Here is a 24,294-nt window from a genome sequence, read left to right on the forward strand (position 1 = left end):
TCTCTTCTTCCAGTTTCAGGTAACCTCTCCCTGTAACAGCTCCACTGTTCTAGCCCTGGCTTCCTACACTAGCTCTATGATTCCCCTACACCACTCCCAAAACTCCGTAGTTACTCTCTTTGTAAATGAACCCTCCTCACATTATCTTAATTTGAGTGTACCACCTGTTTTCCTTAGGACCCTGACTGACAGACCATATAATCTTGGATCATATTGCTTAATCTTTATGAGCCTGTTTTCCCACCTATAACGTTAAAATATTAATAATTATCTTTCCAAGTGTTCAGATTATTAAAAGTCTTACTTTAAATAGAGTGTTTAAAGACTAAGTACTCAAAAATATAATGACTGTTAACTATTTGCATTTTTTAGGTGCAACAGAACACTCAACTAGAAGCAATTTAACCAAAATGAAAACTTATTTACACTCACTAAAAGAAACCCAGAAGAGATGGCTTAATCAGCACTGCTTAATTCAGGTGTTCAGCACAATCATCCAGGACCCAAATTCTTGACGTGTTTCTTCTCTAAAGGACATGGCCACCCGTACCTGAACAAAATCAAAGTCCTGTTGGTAAATATGGAGGAAGGAGGGAGAATAGTTATTAGACAGCCAACTGCGCAGGCTACACTCTTATTAAAGTGTATGTTAATGAGCAGTTGCCCAACCTTTGGTGGCACACCAGAGTGCATGTGGCCCAGAAAGACTCTTGGGGGGTTGCTGTCAGAAGAGCAGGGTCAGAACAAGAAAGGCAATACCCTTCACAGAAACCAATGAAGAGGGACTGTTATTCCTGATGACAGTGATGACTTCACAGAAAGATTCCCATAACTCTGACAACAGCTTCTATTCACTTCCAACCTCACAGAACATGCAGCATTTTCCCCACTGACCAAGACAGTAATTGTTGGAGTTGTGGGGTTGCAAACAACAGACACCGGCTCTGGCTAAATCAATCAAAACAGGAATTCAAAGGAAAGCCTGTAAGGCAACTTACAATCAATGGGCATGTTGTAGAAGAGTCTTGAAACACAGGCAGTGTATATATGTCCATTCTCTAATAGGTCTGTGTCTTTATTCCAGTCTTGCCCCTAGGTTCTTCATGACCACATTTTTTTTTTTTTTAGATTCCATATATATGTGTTAGCATATGGTATTTGTTTTTCTCTTTCTGACTTACTTCACTCTGTAGGACAGACTCTAGGTCCATCCACCTCACTACAAATAACTCAATTTCGTTTCTTTTTATGGCTGAGTAAAATTTCATTGTATATATGTGCCACATCTTCTTTATCCATTCATCTGTCGATGGACACTCAGGTTGCTCCATGTCCTGGCTATTGTAAATAGAGCTGCAATGAACATTGTGGTACATGACTCTGCATTATGGTTTTCTCAGGGTATATGCCCAGTAGTGGGATTGCTGGGTCGTATGGTAGTTCTATTTTTAGTTTTTAAGCAATCTCCATACTGTTCTCCATAGTGGCTGTATCAATTTATATTCCCACCAACAGTGCAAGAGGGTTCCCTTTTCTCCACACCCCCTCCAGCATTTATTGTTTGTAGATTTTTTGATGATGGCCATTCTGACTGGTGTGAGGTGATATCGCATTGTAGTTTTGATTTGCATTTCTCTAATGATTAGTGATGTTGAGCATCCTTTCATGTGTTTGTTGGCAATCTGTATATCTTCTTTGGAGAAATATCTGTTTAGGTCTTCTGCCCATTTTAGGATTGAGTTTTTTTTTTTTTTTTTTTTTTGAGCTGCATGAGCTGCTTGTAAATTTTGGAGATTAATCCTTTGTCAGTTGCTTCATTTGCAAATACTTTCTCCCATTCTGAGGGTTGTTTTTTGTCTTGTTTATGCTTTCCTTTGGTGTGCAAAAGCTTTTAAGTTTCATTAGGTCCCATTTGTTTATTTTTGTCTTTATTTCCATTTCTCTAGGAGGTGGGTCAAAAAGGATCTTGCTGTAATTTATGTCATGGAGTATTCTGCCTATGTTTTCCTCTAAGAGTTTGATAGTGTCTGGCCTTACATTTAGGTCTTTAGTCTATTTTGAGTTTATTTTTGTGTATGGTGTTAGGGAGTGTTCTGATTTCATTCTTTTACATGTAGCTGTCCTGTTTATGTTTTGGTTTTTGATAATAGTCATTCTGACAGGTTTGAGGTGTTATTTCATTGTAGTTTTGATTTGCATTTTCCTGACGATTAGTGATGTTGAGCATTTTTTCAGGTGTCTGGTGGCCATATTTATTTATTTACATTTGGAAAAATGTATTTCAGGTCTTCTGTTCATTTTTAATCAAGTTGTTTGGATTTTTTGATATTAAGTTATATGAGTGCTTTATTATTCTAGATATTAACCCCTTATTGTATAATGATTTGCAAGTGTCTTCTCCCATTCGGTAGGTTGCCCTTCTGTTTTGTTGCTGGTTTCTTTTCCTTGCAAAAGCTTTTTAATTTGCTATAGTTCCATGTTTCTTTCTTTCTTTCTCTCTTTCCTTCTTCTTTCTTTCTTTCTTCCTCCCCCCAATTTTGTTGTCCTTGCCTGAGAAGGCAGGTCCAAAACAATATTGCTAAGATCTAAGTCAAAGATCTGACTGCCTATGCTTTCTTCTAGGAGTTTTATGGTTTCAGGTCTTACATTCTTACATTCAAGTGTTTAAAACCAATTTGAATTTAGCTTTGTATATGCTGTAAGATAGTGTGGCCCGGTTCATTCTTTCACATATAGCTGTGCAACATTCTCAACACTATTTATTGAGGAGACTCTCTTTTCTCCCCTGTTCTGTATTCTTGCCTCTTTGGTCATAGCTTAATTGACCATATAAGCATGGATTTATTTCTCAGCTCTCTATTCTGGTCCATTGATCTATGTGTCTGTTTTTGTGGGAGTATCATAGTTTTGGTGTCATATTTTACATATTTTTATTTTGCATACCCTTAACTAATCATTTTAGATGTAGATTATTTTACTACTTTTGTCCTTTAGCCTTCATACTAGCTATAGGTGCTTGATCCTCTGCCTTTTACTTTATGTTTCCATTTACCAGTGAGAGTTTTCTTTCATAAATTTTTGTATCTAGTTGTGGCCTTTTCTTTTCCATTTGAAGAAGTCCCTTAACATTCCTTACAGGGCCAATTTACTGGTGATGAACTTCTTTTACAGTTGCTTCTCTGGGAAACTCTTTCCTCTCCCTCAGTTATGAATGATAACTTTGCTAGGTAGAGTATTCTTGCTTTTTTTTTTTTCTTTCAGCACCTTTAATATATCATGCCACTCCCTTCTGGCCTGTAAACTTTCTGCTGAAAAATCAGCTGATAGTCTTATGGGGGTTCTCTTGAATGTAACTAGTTGATTTTCTCTTGCTTCTTTTAAGATTTATTTTATCTTTAACTTTTAGACATTTTAATTATGTCTTCGTGTGGGTCTCTTCTATTTCATCTTGTTTGGGACTCTTTGTGCTTCCTGGTCTTGGATGTCTGTTTTCTTCACCAGGTTAGGGAAGTTTTCTGCCATTATTTCTTCAAATAAGCTTTCTGTCCCTTTCCCTCTCTCCTCCTTCTCAGACTCCTATAATATGAATGTTACTACAATGTGATGTTGTTCCCAAAGTTTGTTAAACTCTCCTCATTATAAAAATTATTTTTTCTTTTTGCTGTTCCAATTGTATGGTTTCCACTGTTATGTCTTCCAGATTACTGATCCTTCTTCTCTGTAATCTAATCTGATGTTGATTCCATCTAGTGTATTTTTTACTTCAGTTATTGTATTCTTCCCGATTTGTTCTTTTTTATATTTTCTATCTCTCTGTTGAAATTCTCACTGTGTTCACCCTTTCATACTCTATGATCATTACTCTATGACCATTACTTTGAACTACTTATCAGTAGATTACATATCTCCATTTTGTTTAATTATTTTTTTGAGGTTTAGTCTTGTTCTTTCGTTGGAACATATTCCTGTGTCTCTTCATTTTTTCTAACTCTCTGTTTCTTTCTATATATTAGATAGGTCAGCTACATCTCCCAGTCTTGAAGGAGTGGCTTTATGTAGAAGAATTCCTATGGGGACCAGAGAGCAATCACTTCTGGTCACCAAAGCCAGGCACTCTAGAGGTGTACCCTGCATGGGCCTTCCTGTTGTGGTGGTACTATGACAGTTGTGGGTGTGCTGGTAGGTGGCACTAGCCTCCAAGCTGGCTGAAAGTGAAGCTTAGCAAGAGCTGCTGTAGGTGTACTGGTGGGCAGAGCTGGCTCTGGGGAGCTGACTCAGGGTGCAGCTGCAACACTGATAGCACACTTCCGGACAGCACTGACCCCTGGAATATCAGACTTAGAATTCACACCCACTACCACATTCCTCCTCTACCAGGGACAGAGCTGGTTGTGAGTCAGCCCCTCAGAACAGGGAGACAGTCAACAGTTTGCTTGCTTCAATCACCCAGTCCCCTTGAAAGAGACAATACTTTTCAGAAGAGAAAAAGGACCCAGCAATCTGCTGCTCCCCTCCCTGATTCCTGATCACAGAGTTCTACATCACGCTTACAGCTCAGAAAAGCCTGAGTCCAGCACAGCAAGTGAGCAGTCTTCACTAACAGAGACCAGGAAGGGAGCATTAGGAGAGAAGAAGAAGGTTGAGAAAGGTAAAGCCCATGGGTCTCAAGACAAAACCTGACTGGGCAATCCCCAAAGCCCACCTAAAATGATCAGAGAAGGTGGCTTGATTGCCACTTTGGGTTAAAGTCTGGCTACCACTCAAGTCTACAGTACAAGTTCCAAGATAAAGGAAATGGAGGGAAGCCAGGGTTGACAGCCATCCTGGCAACTAACCATCCCATCTGGTCCCACCCTGTAGCTTTGGCAATAACCCAGAAACACAGGCTTTCCAACCACACAGCCCTACAAGCCCACAATATTAATCATTTTGGATGTCAAGCAGGAACAAGACCATATTTTAGCCATTTGCAGTCAGAGACCAGACAACCCCAAAAATGGACTACAGTCTTAAGAGATCTTCCACATTCCAAAACCTCAGTTACAACAGTGCCTGCTTTAAGGAGCTACCCAATCAGCTAATGCTACGCCAACACAAGCATCCCCCCTCATTCTTCCTATTCATACCCACCAGGCCCTTGACGACAAAGAACAGTACCTGTGCGGGGAGAACACCAGCCCAGTGACACACTGGGAGTGCACAGCTGAGCTGAGGGCACAGCTTGCACTCTTGGTGTCCACAAGGGAGACAGTCCCATTCTCATCACCTGAAGGAAAGAGAGAGTACACCACAGAGGTTGCGAGCATGGGCTTTGGACTCAGCCAGTTCTGGATTTGAATGCCCTCCATCATGAACAAGTTAACCACTCTGAGCATGTTTCCTTTTTGGTAAAGTAGGAATAACTAGTCATTTGGAGGTTGTGGAAATTAAATTAATGGATGACATAATTGTTATCACAAACTATGTCACCATATACCCAGCCATATCATCATGTTAACACAACTGTCCCTACTATACAACTGCATTCCCTATGTAACAATCCACTTGTTTGCGGCCCACTGACTTCTAGCCATGAATACAAGAGCCACAGCAAACAGTCAGGAATCAAATCTACGAGGACAAAAATCATCATGTTCTTCAAGGCTAAACTAAAACCACTTTTGGATAATCCCACCTCCTTACATCCCCATTAATATAATTCACCTTGCGCCCAAGTGCGCTGATGAGACTGAGCAGCCAGGGTCTCGAATTATGGAGTCAGCTCTCTTGCTCATCCTCCCCTTCCCAGAGTCAACACACAGTTCGACATGCTGCCTTACCAAAGACAAAGACTTCACTCTGCTGCGGATGCCAAGCCAGGGAGGTGGGAAGGTAGCCAGAGGCACTGCAGCCTGTAAAGGGGAGAAGAGGGGTCTGGAACAAGACTCCGAGCCCAGCTCTGAGCCAAAGCTTCTCAGGTGAAGTCACTCAAAATCCCAGGATCACCTTTATTCAGTCTCCCAAGCCCTGCTAAGACAGTCCTGTCCTCATTCTTGACCCTCACAACCTACATCTACCCATCAGGCTCCTGCCCTTTCCAGACGTGAGTCACGGGCAAGTTTCAAAACAAAGCATGAAGAGAACAACTCTGACCCCTTTGTTCGCCCATCCAGGAAATGTAAATGACCTACCCAGGAATCAGCCCTTCCTCTTGGGACCCACTGCATGAAATGGGGTCAGCAGAACTTTAGTGGGAAGAAAACAATTTTGTCACTTGTGTCAAAGTGACTGGGCATCTGGTACCTACACCTTTGACTCTGGCCAAGGAAAGCCTCTTCCAGGTGGATTCCTAATACTATCTAAAAACAAAACAGCCAAGGCTAAGACTGAAAAAGAAAGAACATGCACTCACCTTGGTATGAATTCAGAACCATTTGCTGAGCAAAGTCCCAAACCTTGATGCTAAGAAGCAAAAGGAAACAGAAACTTAATGTTGACCTACACTGTCTACATAAAAACATGTGTTCAAACAAGAAATTCCTTTAACAGACATATCCTATGTCTTTGCCTACTGGACATCCGATACAGCCTATTTTTACAGTAGATTGCAAAATCTCTAAGGAAACCTTATAGACATGTCATAATTAGTCACTGGGTTCTTATAATAAGTCCAAAACATTACTTAATGAGGCCAGTATGACACTAAAGACACAAAAAGGAGGCCTAGAGACTCAATGGGAGCAGGGACTCACCAGAAGTCTTTGCTACCACTGACAGCTTTTGTGCCAGAGCTCAGCACACTGACTGTAGACATGATGTCATCATGCTTATACTTGCAGAACTTGCTGACACTGAGTGTCTCATTCTCATCCAGCTTCCACAATTCAACAGCACCTATTGGGAGTGGGGAAGAGGGTGAGGAAAACAAGCTTGGATTATGCCAAGACAGCAATTCACTTCTAGGATTCAGGTAGTCCATTGTCAATAAACTAACTAACAAATTAAGTTATTCCTATAAAAGCAAAGTCTGCATCTTTAGAATGTTTAACTAACTCTCAAGCCATTTGGCTTTATTCTGGCATTACTGATGTCCTACTAACAGTCCAGAAAATTAGGTGGGGAAAGCTTCTAGAAAAAGACAGGGAAAGATGGAATGGCTAGTAAAATCCATTTTCCTGCTTCCAGTAAGAAAACATTGCAAAATAATTCTTAGGAGACAAAGATGAATCTCCACAATGATCTGTGTAGCACACAGTCCAGTATGGTTAAATCTTCTCTGTTATTTGGGCACTAATAAATATTTGTTGAACAATTTGAATAAATGTCTTACAGAGTCATAAAAAATATGTTGAATAATTCAGTGTCTTCTCAGTGACTGGCTAAGTTCAAAACCCCTCCACATAGCTGTCCTGAATAAGTAGTGTTCAAGCTCAACTGCCAGAGAGGCTCAACCTTTAATGTCCCACTTTTACCTTCCATGGAATGTCTGCCAACATCCAAATGATGTTTTTTTAAATTCCAGAGTCTCCATTGCTGAGCCTGATATTCAAAACAAAGAAAGCAAAATGGGAAGAAACGGAAAGATACAGGTAGTACAGATTGGACATTTTTTCTCTGAGGTGCACATTCAAATTTTTACCCATTTTTAAAATTATGTTCTATTTCTTACCGTTAAATGTTACTTCTCTCTCCCTCCGCCCCGCCCCCACCCCTGCCCCACGTATAGATAATTTTTCTGATATGATTCCCCAACCACCCTAAAAACTCTACTGTTACTGTCCCAGAGATTCTCTCAAACATTATGACCATACACCCCTACCAACGTGAAAATCAACATTGATAAACACTATCATTAAATCCACAGACCCTATTCAAATATGGCAATTGTCACAACAACACATCTTTCTTATCTCATTCAGGAATACGTGTTGCATTCGATTTTCATGTTTCATCAATATCCCTCAGTCTGAAGTAATTCCTCAGCCTTTTTATGTTCCTCATATCCTTGGTACACATACAGTCACTTTGTTTTTGCTAGTTCACACTCTCCTGGGCTTCTGGCCTTGGAGGTGCAGGTTCCCACCCAACGTGGCGCCGGGGCAGCTCCGGGGCAGCTCCGCTTGCCGCGCATGTGTGCTAGGAGCCACTCCCCTCAAGGAAGCACCGGAACTGGAGCTGCCGGCCAGCTTCTGTTTCCTAGGCAATGCAATACACAAACGCTGGCCCTAGTGGCACTGGTGCAATGCACTTCAACAAAGCAGGTGAGGAGGGCTGAGTCAAGAGTAGAGGCGGGAGGAAGACTGAGGAGACTGGGAAAGACCAAAGGGGAAAGGAGGGAAATGTGTTCAACCCCCTCCTTGGATTGGTCACGGTTTTGTTCAGAGTTCTGTCTGCCCAGGTCTCTGCTCCCCCTCCCCACACCCCACCTGCCCCCAAGCTCTCACTTAGACCATGGGGCCTTCCCTCATGTGGAGTTTCTCCTCTTTCTTGCTCTCCAGAGACGCTGGTTAACTACTCCTTTGGAACATGTCAACAGAGGAAGCTCTTTCCTCACTTCCACCCCCCAAACTTGTTGGGGAACAAATTTCTCCCTCTTAGGGGAGCGCCCCACAGAGGGCCTGGATGTTACATAGCAGAAGATGTGAGTATTCACTTTTCTTTAAATAGGTCTCAGTTCCCAGACTATCTAAGTGTACCTAAGTTTCCTGGAAGAAAAGCCCTGTAAGATTTGTGACCTTCAGGGTCCCAACATGAGAAAGTGCCCTGGTCCTCTGCAACCAGCTGTCAGGGCCAATATCAGAAATTGCGTTGCTTGCATTGCTCCCCTTTGAATCCCCACCAAATGCAAGCCTTGGCTTTATGCGGCCCCCAGTATAGTTCCCACACCCTTCCCACCTACAAAGGAATCAATAGCTCCTCTTAGTCCAAACCTGGACTGTGGCTGTGCTGGTAGGTCAGTTTATGAAATCATATAATCAGACTGACAATTGCATGAGAGAAGATTCAGCTCTGTGGGCCTTAGAAAACTGGATTCACTGGAATGCATAGAAATGTCATTCACTCTACCTATCCAGCCACGTTCCTTTGTAGAGTTGCCTGTGTTACTTATGTAATTGCTTGTATGGTCTTGATGCAGAGGAATCAAGAAAGAAAGAGCAACTTTGGCAGAGAAGATTCAGGAATACTCTAAGTTCATTCTGTTTTAATAACTATAATGTTCTCTATGTGTGTTTTTTCTTTCTTTCTTTGTTTTCTATATACTACCGGAAGAGGTATGGCTTGGCATACAACCTCTCTAAGATCCCGACCAGTATAAAAGGATATGCTTTGGGAGCCAGAACAGCTGTGAGGTTTAAGCCAATCAGCAAGGTTAGAAATGTCTGAATGTACTTAGCTTTTAGTGTGATCCATGATGCTGCATGTATTTACATTGGGGAACAAAGCTAGAGGTTACCTAAAGTACATGCCCTGAAATTCAAGAAAAAAAGTCATTTAGATGAAAGCTACTAAGAAGCCTATATGAAAAGCTTAGATGTTAACATTGCAAATGTGTATGTGTGAGTGTCCGGGGAGAGTGGAAAATAATTCTCAGAAGGAATGGTACCAAGGCAAGGCTTCAGTCCTGAGATACCTGATGTTAAAATACTGGAAGCTTTGTTTATATGCATCATATTATCTTGTCAGTTAAAAAACAAATTCCAACTTCTTTACCCTTTTGTGTGATTGGACTTCAAGTCTTCAGTATAGGTTCCTAATCTCTTGTTGGACATTTTCTTGATGCTTTAGCTTGAGAGGGATACTGGCTCTAAAAGAATCTCTGAGTGGGATGGTGGGATGGTGGGGGTAGTAGCTGCAATAGTTACCTTGGCTCTCTACCCACCATAGGTTTACTTCTACAACCTAAGCATTAGGTACATTTAGGTAGCTGAACCATACCCTTATCTTGGTTTTCTACCTATTGTAGGTCTATTTCTATAGCTTGAGGTGGTTCAATCATAGCTGATAACATGAACAGGGAGATGATGATTTTGTTTTTTCTACTTAGAAGGCTTTACATGCATATATATTACCCTCTAACCTATTGATCTTTTTCTTGGAAATAGGATATGACACCTTACCCAGGCATGTACCAAACAGTCGGTCCTCAGGAGCAAACACACAAACAAAATTTTGCTCCATTTAATGCCTTGTTGCCTCGATTTAGGACATACTCTAAGGACACTTGTTATCCTGGGTAAGTTCCCCTCTTTCTGGTGCACTTCAACAAAGAGCAATAGGAAAGGAAGTACAAAAAGGGGTTACATCCCAACCATGCCCTCTAAATAAGAAACTATCTATCTTTAAATATTCAACGTCTTGCCTTCCAGGTCTCTAGAATTACAAAATTATTATAGAGGATAGTGATTCATTCGATAAATATTTATAAATGGCCAAGCAGTTTTGTAGGTTCTGAAGATTTTGCACTAAACCCACCATGCAAGGTTCCTGATTTCTTGGAGCTTACACTCTAGAGTCCAGACAGGTGAGAAGCAAATAAACAAGAAAATATCAGTGGTAATAAGGAGAGTGACCATATAATTTATTAGCTAGTGTGTCACTTCTGAGAGTGAAAGGGGATCTTACTAATAATTATACCAAGACTGTAGCCATAAGCTAGGGCTGTCATGAGCACACCAGGAAGTATAGTGACCTAGTGATGTGCTTATTAAAACCAAACAAGATGATATGATATGGAGTGATGGCTGGAATCTACTTTGGCAAGGACTGTCAAGATAGGTCTTTCTATGGAAATGACACCTGATCTGAAATCACAGTGATAAGACTAAAATGGCCCTGTGACGATCTAGGCCTAGAGCTTCCCAGGCAGGAGGAACTGCAAGCACAAAGGCTGTAAATTGGGAAGAATTTGGTGTGAGGAAAAAGGAAAAAAGACTAGTATGGCTACAGCGTAGCGGGCAAGGAGGAAATGAGAACAGAGGAGGAGGAGGGGCTAGAGTATATAGGCCTAGTAGACCAGGAAGGCATTCTAAGTGCTTTAGGAAGCCATTCAGAGTATGCAGAATTGTAGGGCACAGGGTCAAGGTCTTTCTTTTACTGGTGAGAATTCCAAGGATCAGAGAGTGAGTGTAACTCTCTCAAGGTTTCAGTAAAGGAGTAGAAGTGTTAAATCTTGATTCCCATGACCATTCTATGTGTTATTTCCACAGTAAAGAGTCTACACCAAAAGACAAAGTGTTATGAACATAGGCAATACAAAATATCCCATTGTCAGGAAATTTCACATCATAGGCAGAACTTAAGCATCACTGTGGAAGATCTCTTTTATCATCCATCATTTCTGGGATCTTTTGGTATCTCAGCTAAGAATACTGAGGTTCAGAAATATTTTAAACTAGTCGATTTTTACCCTCACTGCCTGTCAAGACTAGAAATCTTGAACACTAACATCTATTTAGAAATACACTAACTGGCAAAGGAACACTATGCTTGCCTGACATTAAGATCTAATCAGTCTGTTGCCTTTTCTAAAGGAGTGAGGACTAGTTCAGGTGCACATGTGGTACTGATGAGGTTTGTATATGGTCACTAACTCATTCAACATAATATTTCATATTTTTATTTCTAGCCCTGGCACATATAACCCAGAGATAAAGGCACCCAAAAAAATCACCTGGCCAATGAAATTTGGATCTCCAGACTGGGCCCAGGTTCCAAGTCTACAGAAAAGGACCCTGAGAGCTGAGGTAATAAGATTGGACTTCTATGGAGACCTGTATTTAATACTTCCACGTGTATTAGTGATTCTTAACCAGGAGTCTGTGAATAAACTTCAAGAAGTCCTTGTTCCCCTGAAATTACTTGCACAATTTTGTGTGTAGATGGATATGGGGATCTTTTTGCAGAGTTACACAATTTCACTTGAATTTTAAAGATGTGTGTGCTGAACAAAAGTCACATTTTCTTACTTAAACCTCAAACAATCTTTTGTGGCAGTCCAAGATAATTATCCTCTATGATTGAAGAGTAAACTGAAGCTCAGACGGATTAAGCAGCTTGTAGCTGTGACTCCTAAGCCACTGCTCTTTCCATCACAACACTTGAGTATTAGATCATCAAGCAGCTGTAGATCATTCTGGCAAGAACATGGATACAAGGGACAGACTGAGTGGGTTCAAATACTAATTCCATATTTGCTTGCTGTGTGTCCTCTAACTTTTCTAAGTCTCAGTTTGCTTGTCTTTAAAATGGATGTAATAATAGACTCAATCTGATAAAGTTGTGAAGATTGAGAGATCGTAGAAAAGTATTTAGCACCATACCTGTAACATAATAAATGCTCAATCCGTGTCAGCTATCATAATTCCAGAGGTGCCCTTTTTTCCCCTAGTGGAACTTTGGATTAATTCTATAAGTATTTATTAAATGCCAAATGAATTAACATAATTGTGATAGGGCCTATGGGTAACATTCAAGAATTAAACACATAATCTTTGTTTTCAAGAAATTTACCAGCTATACTTGAGTATTTACCAAGAGAAAATAATTCCTATGATATATCCTAGAGTAAGATGACAAAGAGTAGATGTACATAGCAATGTTGAGAGACTCACTAAGGCTAGGCTCCTATGGGTTGGGGTTCAGCTAGGCCACAACAGCTCTAACGTACAGTTCTATTTTGCACAGCCAAGAAGACCAGAGGCAGAGGGTTCTCATTCTAATATTAACCTAGACAACATTCTTCCATTGCAGCTGCCCACAGACAAAGAATTTAGAAAGCATCGGAACCGTGTGGCTTACCTAAGCCTGTATTACAACTGAAAAGCTGTGACTACCTTCATGTGCTCCTCCTGACCACACTCTCCAGGATTGAGGACAGAGCTGCTTTTGTCCTTCTGCATTGCTCTGGCCCACCTGTCTGACAGCATGGGGCACAGGGAGGGGCAAGGGGCTCATAACCACTATATAACAGCATAAAGACTAGTTCAGAGGGCTCTCTCTCCATGTGCTGGTTTGTTGTGTATACATGTAGATGGGTCAGGGGGGTTTCTACTGAGTGTTCAGTGGGGTGGCTTCACTTTACTGAAATACTTGTGGGTCCCTGCCCTCTAGCTCTAATTCCCAGGCATGAGTTTTATGTTTTCTACCACTAGCCCTGGTGGGTGATAGGAGACTGTTGGTCTACACATATCACAGATTTGGATGACTTGCTTGGCCTTGTATTTGGGCTTGCTGTATGCAGAGGATTCTTAAGGCAGAACAAATATTTTAGGAGCTCTTCCAATTCCTGGACAAGATGGCAGAGTAGAAGGACTTTGAGCTCACCTCTTCTCATAAGCACACCAAAACCACAACTAACTGCTGAACAACCATCAGTAAAAAAGACTGGAAACTACCAAAAAATATTCTACATCCAAAGACAAAGAAGTAACCACAACAAGACAGTAGGAGGGGAACATTCATGATATAATCAAATCCCACACACCCTGGGTGGGTGACCCACAAACTGAAGAATAATATCTCAGAAGTTCTTCCACAGGTGTAAGAGTTCTGAACCACACATCAGGCTCCCAGTCTGCAGGTCTGGCATCAAGAAGAGTCCCCGGAGCATTTGGCTTTGAAGGCCAGTGGGGCTTAATTGCAGGAGCTCCACAGGACTGGGGGAAACAGAGACCTCACTTAAAGGGTGCACACAAAATCTCACACACACCAGGTCTCAGAGAAAAGGCAGTAACTTCATAGGAGCCTGGGCATGACCTACCTTCTGGTACTTGAGGTTCTCCTGGGGAGGCAGGGGCAGCTTATCCTGGGGACATAGACACTGGTGGTGAAAATATTGGTGAGTGTTCATCTGCATGAACTCTTGCTGGAGGCTGACATCTTGCTTGGGTCATTAGCACCAAGACCTGGCCCCATCCAACAGCCTCTAGGCTCCAGTACTGGGACGCCTCAGGACAAACAACAAACTGGATGGGGATACAGCCCCACCCATAAGCAGACAGGCTGTCAAAAGACTTCCTGAGCCCACAGCGACCTCTAGACATGCCCTTTGACATGGCCCTACTCACCAGAGGGCCAAGACTTCCAACTCCACCCACCAGTAGGCAGGCACTGACCCCTCCCACCAGGAAGCCTGCACAAACCTCTAGACCAGCCTCACCCACCAGGGGGCAGACACCAGAAGCAAGGAAACTACAGTCCTGCGGCCTGTGGAACTGAGTGAGTCTTCAAACACAGCTTGGAACCTATCCTGGGACCAACTGGTCCCTGGTCCTTGGGAGATGAGAGGGGAGTGTACTCCTAGGATACATAAGACATCCCCTACAGAGGGCCACTTCTCCAAGGCTGAGAAATATAACTAACCTTCCACATACATAAAAATACAAATAGAAGTTTAGACAAAATGAGATGGCAGAGGAATATGTTTCAGATGAAAGAACAAGATAAAACCCCGGAAGAACAGCAAAGTGAAGTGGAGAGAGCCAATCTACCTGAGAAAGAGTTCAAAGTAATGATTGTAAAGATGATCCAATAACTTGAGAAAGAATGGATGCACAGAGTGAGAAGTTACAAGAAGTTTCTAAAAAAGAGTTAGAAAATATAAAGAACAACCGAACAGAGTTGAAGAATACAATAACTGAAAAGGAGCTCTTCCAAGTGTCTGAGTTCCCTGGCATGGAGTGGGAATGTACTGATTTGATTGCCTTTCCCATATTCATGTAAAACTCACAGAGTCAAAAATCGCCCCTTTCAGGAACTTCCCTGGTGGCACAGTGGATAGGACTCCGCACACCCAATGCAGGGGGCCTGGGTTCGATCCCTGGTCAGGGAACTAGATCCCACATTCATGCCTCAACTAAGAGTTTGCCTGCCACAGCTGAGGAGCCCACGTACTGCAACTAGGGAGCCAGCAAGCTGCAAATAAGGAGCCCACGTGATCCAACTAAGGAGCCAGTGAGCTGCAACTAAGGAGCCCTAGAGCTGCAACTAAGGAGCCTGCCTACCACCACTAAGACCCCACGCAGCCAAATATATATATATATATATAAAGTTAAAAATCCTCCTTTCCCATTACATCATCATATTGAGTTCCTACCATGGATCAGGTAGTGGCAAGCACTGGCGATACAGCAGGAATCAAAATAAACTCATCTACTGGCTCCTTGGGCCTGGCTGAAGTATGAGAAGGACTCCCCAGGGAGGCTAGTGGATTGTATCCGTCCCCCACTCCCAATTGTAATGATGCCCTGAAGTCTCACAAGTTACTGTAGGTGTGTCAAGGTCAGACATCATAGGAGTCACATTCAAAGTATTTATCTAGACATTGCCTGGTGTCTACCCCACTTTGTGCATATTTAAACTTTGAAACCATAGATCTTAGTGAAATGGGATCCTGATGAGCTTAAGATTCAAAGCTAGAATTGTAATTTTTTTATACTGTTCATACCTTATATCCATAGCTCTCAATATTGTCATAACCAAACCATTCAGTGTTTTTATAAGCATATAGGACTTTTTGGTCTTCAGTCCAGGCATTTGTGTCTTTATTTAGGAATATGCAGATCTATGTGGGGAATGAAGGAGGCAACATTGAACACGTCACAGATTATGTCATGTATTGGAAGGGAAAGGACTTAAATGGGAGAAAAATAATAAGAAATGGGAGGGGGATGGAAAAGGGGACGTTGTGAAATATCTACATTAATTTCACATATTTCTCTCAAAAGTGATTTTGTTTCATAAAATGAACACAAATTTCTATGAAAACAGGATACAAACAAGTGAAATTCTAATTTTGTACCCAGAGGTTGAGAAATGGTAAGCATGACCATATGTGCTGAGATCATTCTTCCACAAACACTCTAGTCTTTGGCAAACACTGTTAATCATTCTCCGGATTTTCAGCATAGAATTTGAGTAAAATCAATCAATTCAGATTGGCAGGGAGATCAAAATATTTGCCATCCCCAGGCTAGTCTGTTGAAATCCTTCTCCACCTATTTACATGGACGTACTAAAATTCAGTATTGCTTTGGGCTGTGGGAAAGATGGTGCCATATACTTCAAAATCCAAAAAGGAAATTCAGATTGATTTTTTTAAGTGAAAAGTGTTACACAGCCATCAACCTGCCTTTCCACAGGCTTCTATGCTCAGAGCTGTCAGATCTGTGAAAGCCGGGATGGATAGAGGATCTGAAGAGCAGAAGGGTAGCAAGATGACTTGGAGAGTGGAAGAATATTCCCCAGGGCATTTTAACCTGTATTAGCTGTGTTAGTTACTTCATAGTAAGACCAGAAGCCAGCCTCACCTGTATAAGGACAAAATGACCCTGCTCCAGAGACTGGGCACAGACTGAGGTGTTAGAAGTGCTGAGCCGGAAAGTCCTCCCATAGGTGGGGAAACCCATGATGAGCTTCTCCGAAGGTATCCCACTGTCTCTCCAGGGCTTCATGGCATATTCCTGCAGAAGGCAACACAGACATTATTGCTCACCAGTGTTTGTTCCATATGATCAACAAAGTCTAGCTAATTGTCCCCCAAAAAGAAACCCTGTTTTCCAACAACCAAGGCTCCCAATCCCTTCCCCATCTCCCTTCTACATATGATTTGAATCTTTTCTTTCTTACACAGTTGCAATAACACATGTCACCTCCATCCTTGTTTCCTACATGCAGGAAAATGTTGTGTCCTGTATATGTGCCCCAGCCACCATGGAAGTCATAGGTCATCACACTGATGGGATCAAGGAGCCTGGAACAATAGATTTTGAGCCATCAAGATTCTGGAAGCATTTTCTTACAGACAATTTAAGAGCAAGAAATGGTAGCTGTGGAAATTCATGATGTCAAGTAGATGTCCATATGGCCCCACTAATGTGGCTTCCTTGGTGTCTCCAGGGAGCAGATTATCTTCTGTGACTCCCATAGGGCTAGACAGAAAGTCTCCTTTACTTCCTTGAAAGATTAAGGGCAAACCCAGAGAAGAGGGAAAGATATGTTGTTAGAAGAGTGTGTTTTAGAAACACACATCTCCAGGGCCATGGTAAGCACAAGTGAGTAGCCTTGTCAATAATAGTTTTCCTGATTTTACAACCTTTTCGAAAAGGAACTGCTAATGAGAATTTTTATTACATATAAGGATTTGCCAAGGCCTTGAATCTTGTTCCTCTTTTCCCCAACACCCATGATAGTGGCAATTTAAATGAGTCTTCTCTTTATCCCGGAGCCATTAATTCCCCGAACTTCTTTGGCAATTGAAGGTACCAGCTTTCTCAACATAATGTTTACATAACTACTTGGGATGCTCTCCACCAAAAAGTTTACGAATTTCTGCTCTAGGATTTGGGGGCCCTGGGAAGTTCATCGCACTCACTTCCCAACCTCTGCAATTTCATATCCTGTGTCAGTGGTCCCTTTGCCAGCAGATACAGCTGCTGTGATCAGTAGTCTTGGGTATCCTGTTTCATCCTGTAGCATTTCCTGGAGAGAACAAAGGGTGAATTTTTGCAGTCGTCTTCATTATCTCTGTCCAATAGCATGTACATTTGGGGCTGCTTTCCAGCTTATAGCAATTCCCTTATTTCTGGAAATAACCCCTGAAATATAGGGATAGGTTCTGGCAAGGTGTAACTTGGACCAAAGAGATACAAGGACACTAACAGTCCTTGAATCCAAGTCACATTTAATGACAATTCTAAAGAAAAAGCCCAGGAACTCCTGGCAGAGGGTCTAGGAGCTATCTTTCCTGCTGTGACTTCACTCTCCCTTTTAAAGCTCTAGTCTCTCAATTTTTAATAGCCATGCCTCTTTCCTGCCTTCAGTCCTTTGCTAATGCTCTTACCACTTCCTTAGAAAATTCTTCTTCCTATCTTTTGTATGCCTGGCTCCTTTTAACTCTGCATATTGCAGCTTAAATATCACTTCCTCTGAGAAGGCCCCATGCCCCGACCATCCTATTTGCTGCTATCACTGCTATTATCACCATTTGCAATTATTTGATTTTTTCTTTTTTCATTTGATTTTTCTTTCTTTTCTTTGTTTTCCCCCTCTGTATCCTCCACTATGCTCTAACCCCGCAAGAGCAGGGATCATGCTTGTCTTGTTCACTGCTCTATCTCTAGTGAAAAGCACAATGTCTGGATCACAGTAGATGCTTAATAAATACTTACTGAACAAATGATATAACAAATGGTTCCACCTCCTCAACTCAAGAATGTCCTCCTTGGGTTCCTTCAGATACCAGTATCCTTTTGATAAATCCTCTTTTGGCTTGAGTTAGCTAGAGTCTGTTTCTGTTGCCTGCAAACCACAAACACCTTCACTAGTGTACTTCCGAGGGCAGCATCCTTTGCTATCCCCAGGAAATGCAACTCTCACAGAAAATCTACTAAGGTACCAGCCTTTCTACAAGAAGACACAGAGCTAGTGCTTCATTCCCACCTTAATCAAGATGGTAAATCACTGTTTGTCCTCAGGTGGGAGGGATATTCCCTGGGATATTCTTTATCCCTTAGATATTCTATATCCAAGTCAATGCCATCAAATCCATGTTGACAAAGGAAGTCAATGACAGGACGGATGAAGATTTTGCTTTTGACAGCTGTGGAGACCATGATGGTGAATCTAGGTAGAGAGTTTGTCTGTATTAACATCACAGATCCAGGAGTACTCACCACACCATTCTAATATTAATTTTTAATTTGCATTTTATAATAACCCCTGTTGGATTTTTACAGTTAAGATGAACTCAAAAATGTTAATGTTAATTAATGGATGAATATTTTTAATTTAAACTTTTTTTCCTTTGGTATACCCATTGAATAGTATTTTTCTACTTATTCATAAGATCAAAGGTACATGTACATTTTCTATTTTAGTGAGATCTTTCAGGGGCAGTGGTTTAGATAACTATATTTCTTTGATACTATGATGTTTGTTTTTTATACTTACTGTTCCCAAATTAAGATGTGATTTACAATCTGCGAATATATTTAATGAGGCACTTCTGTCAGCACAAAGAATATGCTATTAAATATTTTCTGAATCCTGTATTTGAAGGTGTCTTAATATCTAGAAAATTCAGCTCCTCTGCCATAGTCAGCAGTTTTATAGTCTATAAACACATGTTTATACACCCTCAGAGGGGAGAGCAAGATGACGGAGTGAGAGGACGCGGAACTCACCTCCCACCATGAACATATCAAAAACACATCTACATGTGGAGCAATTCTCATTGAAAACAAACTGGAGACTGGCAGAATGACTCTTATACAACCAAGGCTGTAAGGAAGATCCACATGTAATCAGGTAGGAAGGGAAGAGAAGTGATCAGGTCAGGACCTGCACCCCTGGGAGGGGACACAGAAGAGGAGGAGGATTATGTGGACTCAGAGATCCTCTCTGGTGGGCCACATATTGGACGTCTCAGCCCTGGGGTCCAACACCAGGAGGATAAGTCCCCTTAGGAGCTTTGAAAACTAGTGGGACTGGCAAGGAGCTATAAGAAACCTAGACTCCACTCTTGAAGAGTGTACACACACTTGCTAATCCTCAAAACAAGGTGGAGGAAGCAGATTGAAACTGCTTGGGACTCTGACTGATTTCCCACCACTGCCCCAGTGCAAGCCCCAGCCTCAGTAGAGCACCCACTCTGGCTACTTTCTCTGCAGTGCAGCTCCACAGTAGGGTCAGAGTTGCTATGGCCCAGCGGACCATGTAGTTGTGAGGGATGTAGCTGGCTTGGACCCAGAAGGCATCTTAACAGGGCAAGGGCAGCCATTGTTGGAGCCTAAGGAGGCAGTGGATCAGGATCAGTCTGGGATGCTGACTGCTGCTGAGACCACAGCAGCCTGCACCCCAACACACACTGGGGTTCTAGTCCTGACATCACGAAAGGAGAAGGAAATGCAGAGTTGGAAGGAAGGAGGGAAAAAAGAGTAATGATCAGGAAAACTGGAGTGTGGACAGGAGGCTGTGTTACTCCTTACCTAGTTGTACCTGCAGCAGAAGAGCCAAGCCTGAAACAAACAAAGAAACAAAATACAAAAACAAGGAGTCCTCAAATGGGCTTCCCAGTTAGGACCTGCTGCTACCCTGGAGACTTCCAGGATGTCAAGGGCCCAAAGGCCTTTGGATTTATCAGTGGTCTTTCAGAGCCCAAGGCATTGGCGGGGGGGGGGGCATATAGAAGCCTCACTGAAACAGAAGCCTACCCTCCTCCCCATTCCCAGGGAAAGCCCATGACCTGTGGGAAGGAAGAAGGGCTAAAAGAGTAGGAGACTCACAAGCCCAGACCAGCATCCTCCCCACCATGCCTACATACTGGCCATCTTGGGCAGCCTCTTGGCGCAGTCCTTATGCAAAAAGAGAACATCACAGCTGCCATCTTATGATCACAGATGCCTGAGGCTGTCACATTCATATCTCCACCCATCCTATCTCATCCCAGATTCATGAGAATCTTAGGGGAAGAGAATCCCAGGAGAGTTCCCTCACTAGCCCAGGACTGGCTACTTTGAAAGAACTGCTTACTATTGGAAGCCTTAGCTTAGCACTGAGGCCAAGTCTCCCTGGGGATGTGGAAGCCCAGGGAAGGAATGAAGGGCACAATGCTGGAGTGAGGGTCCCAAGGTAAGGACCCAGAACCAGGAAAACACATTGCAGGGGGCGGTTATTTGCGATATTGAGTATTCATTTAAGGCATGTAATTTTCCTCCTATAGGACCATTTAAGGCCAGTGGCAAGGGTCCTGGAAGGAACCTGGTTCAGGGAAGGATTAACCCTGCTCATCTTATCCCCCTTGTCCCCTAGTGATTTTACTGCCATAGTTCTGGAGGGAAAGGACAGGGGCAGACATAGGATGCTGCAGCTGCCAGCTCTCCCCCCTTATTCCAGCCCAGGGAAGAGATGGAAAGAAAGCAGCTGCTGCCAGAGAAACATGGACCTTGTATCTCCGCCCCCTCCTCCTCATTCTTGGAGGGCTGGTGGTATTAGGGTATAAGGAACATTGTGTCCTAGTTTTGCTAGAGTTTGACTCCTTAGGAAAACCAGATGAGGTTTAGAGGTGTGGGGGAAGGAGGGAGAGGTGTGCCTGGGAGAGTAGTCAGTGCTACAAGGCAGGCAGGAGTTACAGAGGTCAGGGTCTGTTTTATCTCATCTGATGCCCCAAGGCCATAGATTTGCCACTGCCAGCAGCCACATCCCTCAAACCTGGGCCTAAGCCAACCGGGCAGATAAGAGTTGATACAGGTGGAGGGGCAGCTGCCAGCCTTGGCCTTAAAGCAGGTCATCAGGTTGAGCCAAGAATTTCTACAGTGTATCTAGCCTCCTTTAAGTCTTCTCGAGTTCATCTTTGGGTCCCTGGAAGTTGACACAGACTAGGCACTTGATACAAGTTGGTTGAATAAATGGATGTCTCTTCTTCAACAGTTCTGGTGTTGGACAATCTCATAGACAAATATCAACAACCAAGCTCTTCCTGACTCTATTTGTTATCTATTGCTGTATAACAAATTATCTCCAAACTTAGCCACTTAAAACAATAAGAAATATGTATTATTTCATATAGAGCCTATAATTCAGGAGCAGCTTTGGCTGAGTGGTTCTGGATCGGGTTCTCTCATTAGGACTGCAGGTTGCAGTCAAGATGTTGACTGGAGCAGTTACTGAAGGCTTGACTGCGTCTGAAGGATCCATTCCTAAAATGACTCACTCACATGGCTGGCAAGCTGGTGCTGGCTGTTGGCAGGAGGCCTCAGTACCTCCTTGTGGGCCTCTCTTTAGGGCTGGTGGAATATCAGCTGATTCTCCCAGGGTAAATGAACCAAGAAGGAGCATGACGGAAGTCCCACTCCAACATATCCACAGTGTCCTTATTGGTTACACAGGCCAGTCTTCTCAGTGTGGGAGGGGATGATACAAGGGCATGAAGACAAGGAGGCAAGAATCACTGAAAGGCAACTTGGAAGCCTTATTCCAAATTTTTAAAGAAATATTTTCTTGACCACTTTCACTAGTGTATTTTTCTTGATTAACCTGATAATCAGTTTATCCAATTAAAATGCTCACACACAGCTCTGGGATTTTTACATTGTGATACATTTAGAAATTACTATGTGAAAAATGACAGATTTATGGTGTTGAGTTTTCCCATATAGGTATATGATTTATTCTGATGGATTAGAAAAGCCATGAAGAAAAGAAATTTATATATTTTATTTGCTTCTGATCCCCAGGGCCTAGCAGAATTCTGGGAAATAATAGATGCTCAATACATATATGCTTATTCTTTATCTCTATCAGGTTTAGTTGAAATGTAAATAAATTGAAAGGATTTTTCTAGGTTCTGGAAGTTCTTAATTCTTTCTTAAATGTTTGAGGACTGTCTGGGCCTGGTAGCTTTGGGGGTAATTTTTAATAGCAATTTCAACATCTTCCAAGGTTATTGGTCTGTTTAAGTTTTCTACCTCTTTTTATGTCAATTTGATTAGTTCATGTTTCCCTACAATTTATTCACCTAGATCTTTTAGTTTATTGTAATTTGAATCATCTTTTTATCAATGGTAATCTCTGGAAAGAAAACAACATATTGATTCCACATTCAGATAAGTCTAAAGTGAGCTCTTCACTAGAATAGTAGAGGGATCAATACCCTAAACATACAAAATTAGAAAAGTCTTAAATCCAAATCAATCCAGATTAGAGGTAGGAGGACGCTTTTCACCAAAGATTAGAGCAGAGTTGCAGATTACCACAGAATTCTTTGCTCAAAGTGAAAAGAATGCTAGTTTTATTCCTTTCACTAGATAGACTGGAAAAAATATATAGTCTTGAAATATTTGGTATTTAGTTTCTTTGCTGGGTTACACAGCAATAGCTGTTTCTTGATAGGCAAAATGAATTAGCCTCAAGTTCACCATAGCAAGGCAGTAATTTTGTATATAACATACTGACAGATGGAAAAGTGCATATTTTCTAGGGTTTTGTTCAGTAATTTACCTCAAAAGCCCATCTCAAACTCTCAGATGAGAAATTATTAAATGTTAGAAACCATAAGTTGTCTTGATGTTCAAGGTACTGACTCTCATGGTACATCATTTAAATTGTAATGTCCTATGCCTAGGTGAAATGGTTCATGGGCCCTGGCCTACTCTAAATAGGATGACCATCCATCCCACTTTTCTGTGGACTCTATAGGGTTATACTATTATTCACTCAAAAATGTCCCAGTACTGATACATTTACAACACGAATACTACAATTCCGTGCATATGAATATCCTGAAGAGACAAATTTGTAGACACAGAAAGCAGATTAGTGTTGCCTGGGGCTGAGCAGGAATGGGGGGTGACTGCAGATGTGTCGTTTGAGGGATTTTTTTTTTTTTTTTTTTTTTTTTTTTTTTTTTTGCCACACTGCGCAGGATGTGGGATCTCAGTTCCCCGACCAGGGATCAAACCCATGCACCCTGCAGTGGAAGCATGCAGTCTTACCCACTGGACCATCAGGAAAGTTCCCTGAGAGATCTTTCTAGGATGATGAAAATGTTCTAAAATTGATTTGTGGTGACAGGTCTGTAAATTGTACAAAAATCTTTGAATCGTAATATGAGTGAAATTGTAAAATTATATTGTTAAAATGAGTAAAGTTCATGGTATGTAAACTATACCTCAATAAAGCTGTTTTTAGAGAAGGGGAAAAAAAGTATCCCAGGTTGGGAAGTAAAGCATATGGTCATACTTGCTAGAATTTTTAATTTTTCTCTGCAAAAATAAATTTAAATCCTCACAGCAGGAATCATGCCTTGTGCCTCTGTTTCCTAGAGAATCAGTAAGTGAAACAATGTGTATGGAAGTATAGTTTCTTTGGTTCAAGTTGTTTCTCTAATTACCTGGTGTCTAAAGCCCCAGCAGAGACTTGAGCTTGGAGATCAGAAGGTATAAACCCTCACTGCAGAAGTTTCCCAAGAAGTCATCTAAGCCAAGACCCCAAACCATGGCACCATCCATCAAACCCATTGGCTTTCAGAAACTTCACTTGTGATATGAGTGTCATCTATCAACCTAGCACAAAGTCTCTTAAAACACTATAAAAGGGACTTCCCTGGTGGTGCAGTGGTTGAGAATCCACTTGGCAATGCAGGGAACATGGGTTCGAGCCCTGGTCCAGGAAGATCCCACATACCATGGAGCAACTAAGCCCGTGCACAACTACTGAGCCTGCACTCTAGAGCCCGTGAGCCACAACTCCTGAGCCTGCGAGCCACAACTACTGAAACCCGCGCACCTAGAGCCCATGTTGTGCAACAAGAGAAGCCAC

At 42.0% G+C, this 24,294-nt stretch overlaps 2 protein-coding genes across 2 annotated transcripts; one reads left to right on the plus strand and one right to left on the minus strand.

Annotated features, from left to right (window-relative positions):
* Positions 1 to 4,547: 4,547 nt before the first annotated feature.
* Positions 4,548 to 8,110, minus strand: LOC132503479 (methylosome protein WDR77-like). Its single transcript, XM_060119930.1, has 6 exons — positions 8,068 to 8,110; positions 6,732 to 6,873; positions 6,392 to 6,441; positions 5,820 to 5,891; positions 5,158 to 5,266; positions 4,548 to 4,620 (listed from the first exon to the last, which is right to left on the minus strand). Exons 1-6 carry the CDS (start codon positions 8,108 to 8,110, stop codon positions 4,548 to 4,550), a joined length of 489 nt encoding a protein of 162 aa, XP_059975913.1.
* Positions 8,111 to 8,221: 111 nt separating this feature from the next.
* On the plus strand, positions 8,222 to 12,798 carry LOC132484108 (protein pitchfork-like). Its single transcript, XM_060090252.1, has 6 exons — positions 8,222 to 8,240; positions 8,478 to 8,620; positions 9,250 to 9,348; positions 10,083 to 10,213; positions 11,606 to 11,723; positions 12,730 to 12,798. The coding sequence occupies exons 1-6, from the start codon at positions 8,222 to 8,224 to the stop codon at positions 12,796 to 12,798; spliced, it is 579 nt and encodes a 192-aa protein (XP_059946235.1).
* Positions 12,799 to 24,294: the final 11,496 nt, after the last annotated feature.

This window comes from Mesoplodon densirostris, chromosome 2, assembly GCF_025265405.1.
Source record: "Mesoplodon densirostris isolate mMesDen1 chromosome 2, mMesDen1 primary haplotype, whole genome shotgun sequence".
Classification (NCBI taxonomy): Eukaryota; Metazoa; Chordata; class Mammalia; order Artiodactyla; family Ziphiidae; genus Mesoplodon; species Mesoplodon densirostris.

What these genes read in the sequence shown, in the direction of transcription:
- LOC132503479 (XM_060119930.1), bottom strand. Translation starts at nt 8,110, where the DNA reads ATGCGCGGCAAGCGGAGCTGCCCCGGAGCTGCCCCGGCGCCAC. An exon ending in AGTGGTAGCAAAGACTTCTG is followed by an intron (nt 6,442 to 6,731) that starts GTGAGTCCCTGC and finishes TTTGCTTCTTAG; the next exon opens with CATCAAGGTTTGGGACTTTG. An exon ending in GAGTGAAGTCTTTGTCTTTG is followed by an intron (nt 5,267 to 5,819) that starts GTAAGGCAGCAT and finishes TCTTTCCTTCAG; the next exon opens with GTGATGAGAATGGGACTGTC.
- LOC132484108 (XM_060090252.1), top strand. An exon ending in GGTTTAAGCCAATCAGCAAG is followed by an intron (nt 9,349 to 10,082) that starts GTTAGAAATGTC and finishes TCTTGGAAATAG; the next exon opens with GATATGACACCTTACCCAGG. An exon ending in AAAGGACCCTGAGAGCTGAG is followed by an intron (nt 11,724 to 12,729) that starts GTAATAAGATTG and finishes CTTCCATTGCAG; the next exon opens with CTGCCCACAGACAAAGAATT.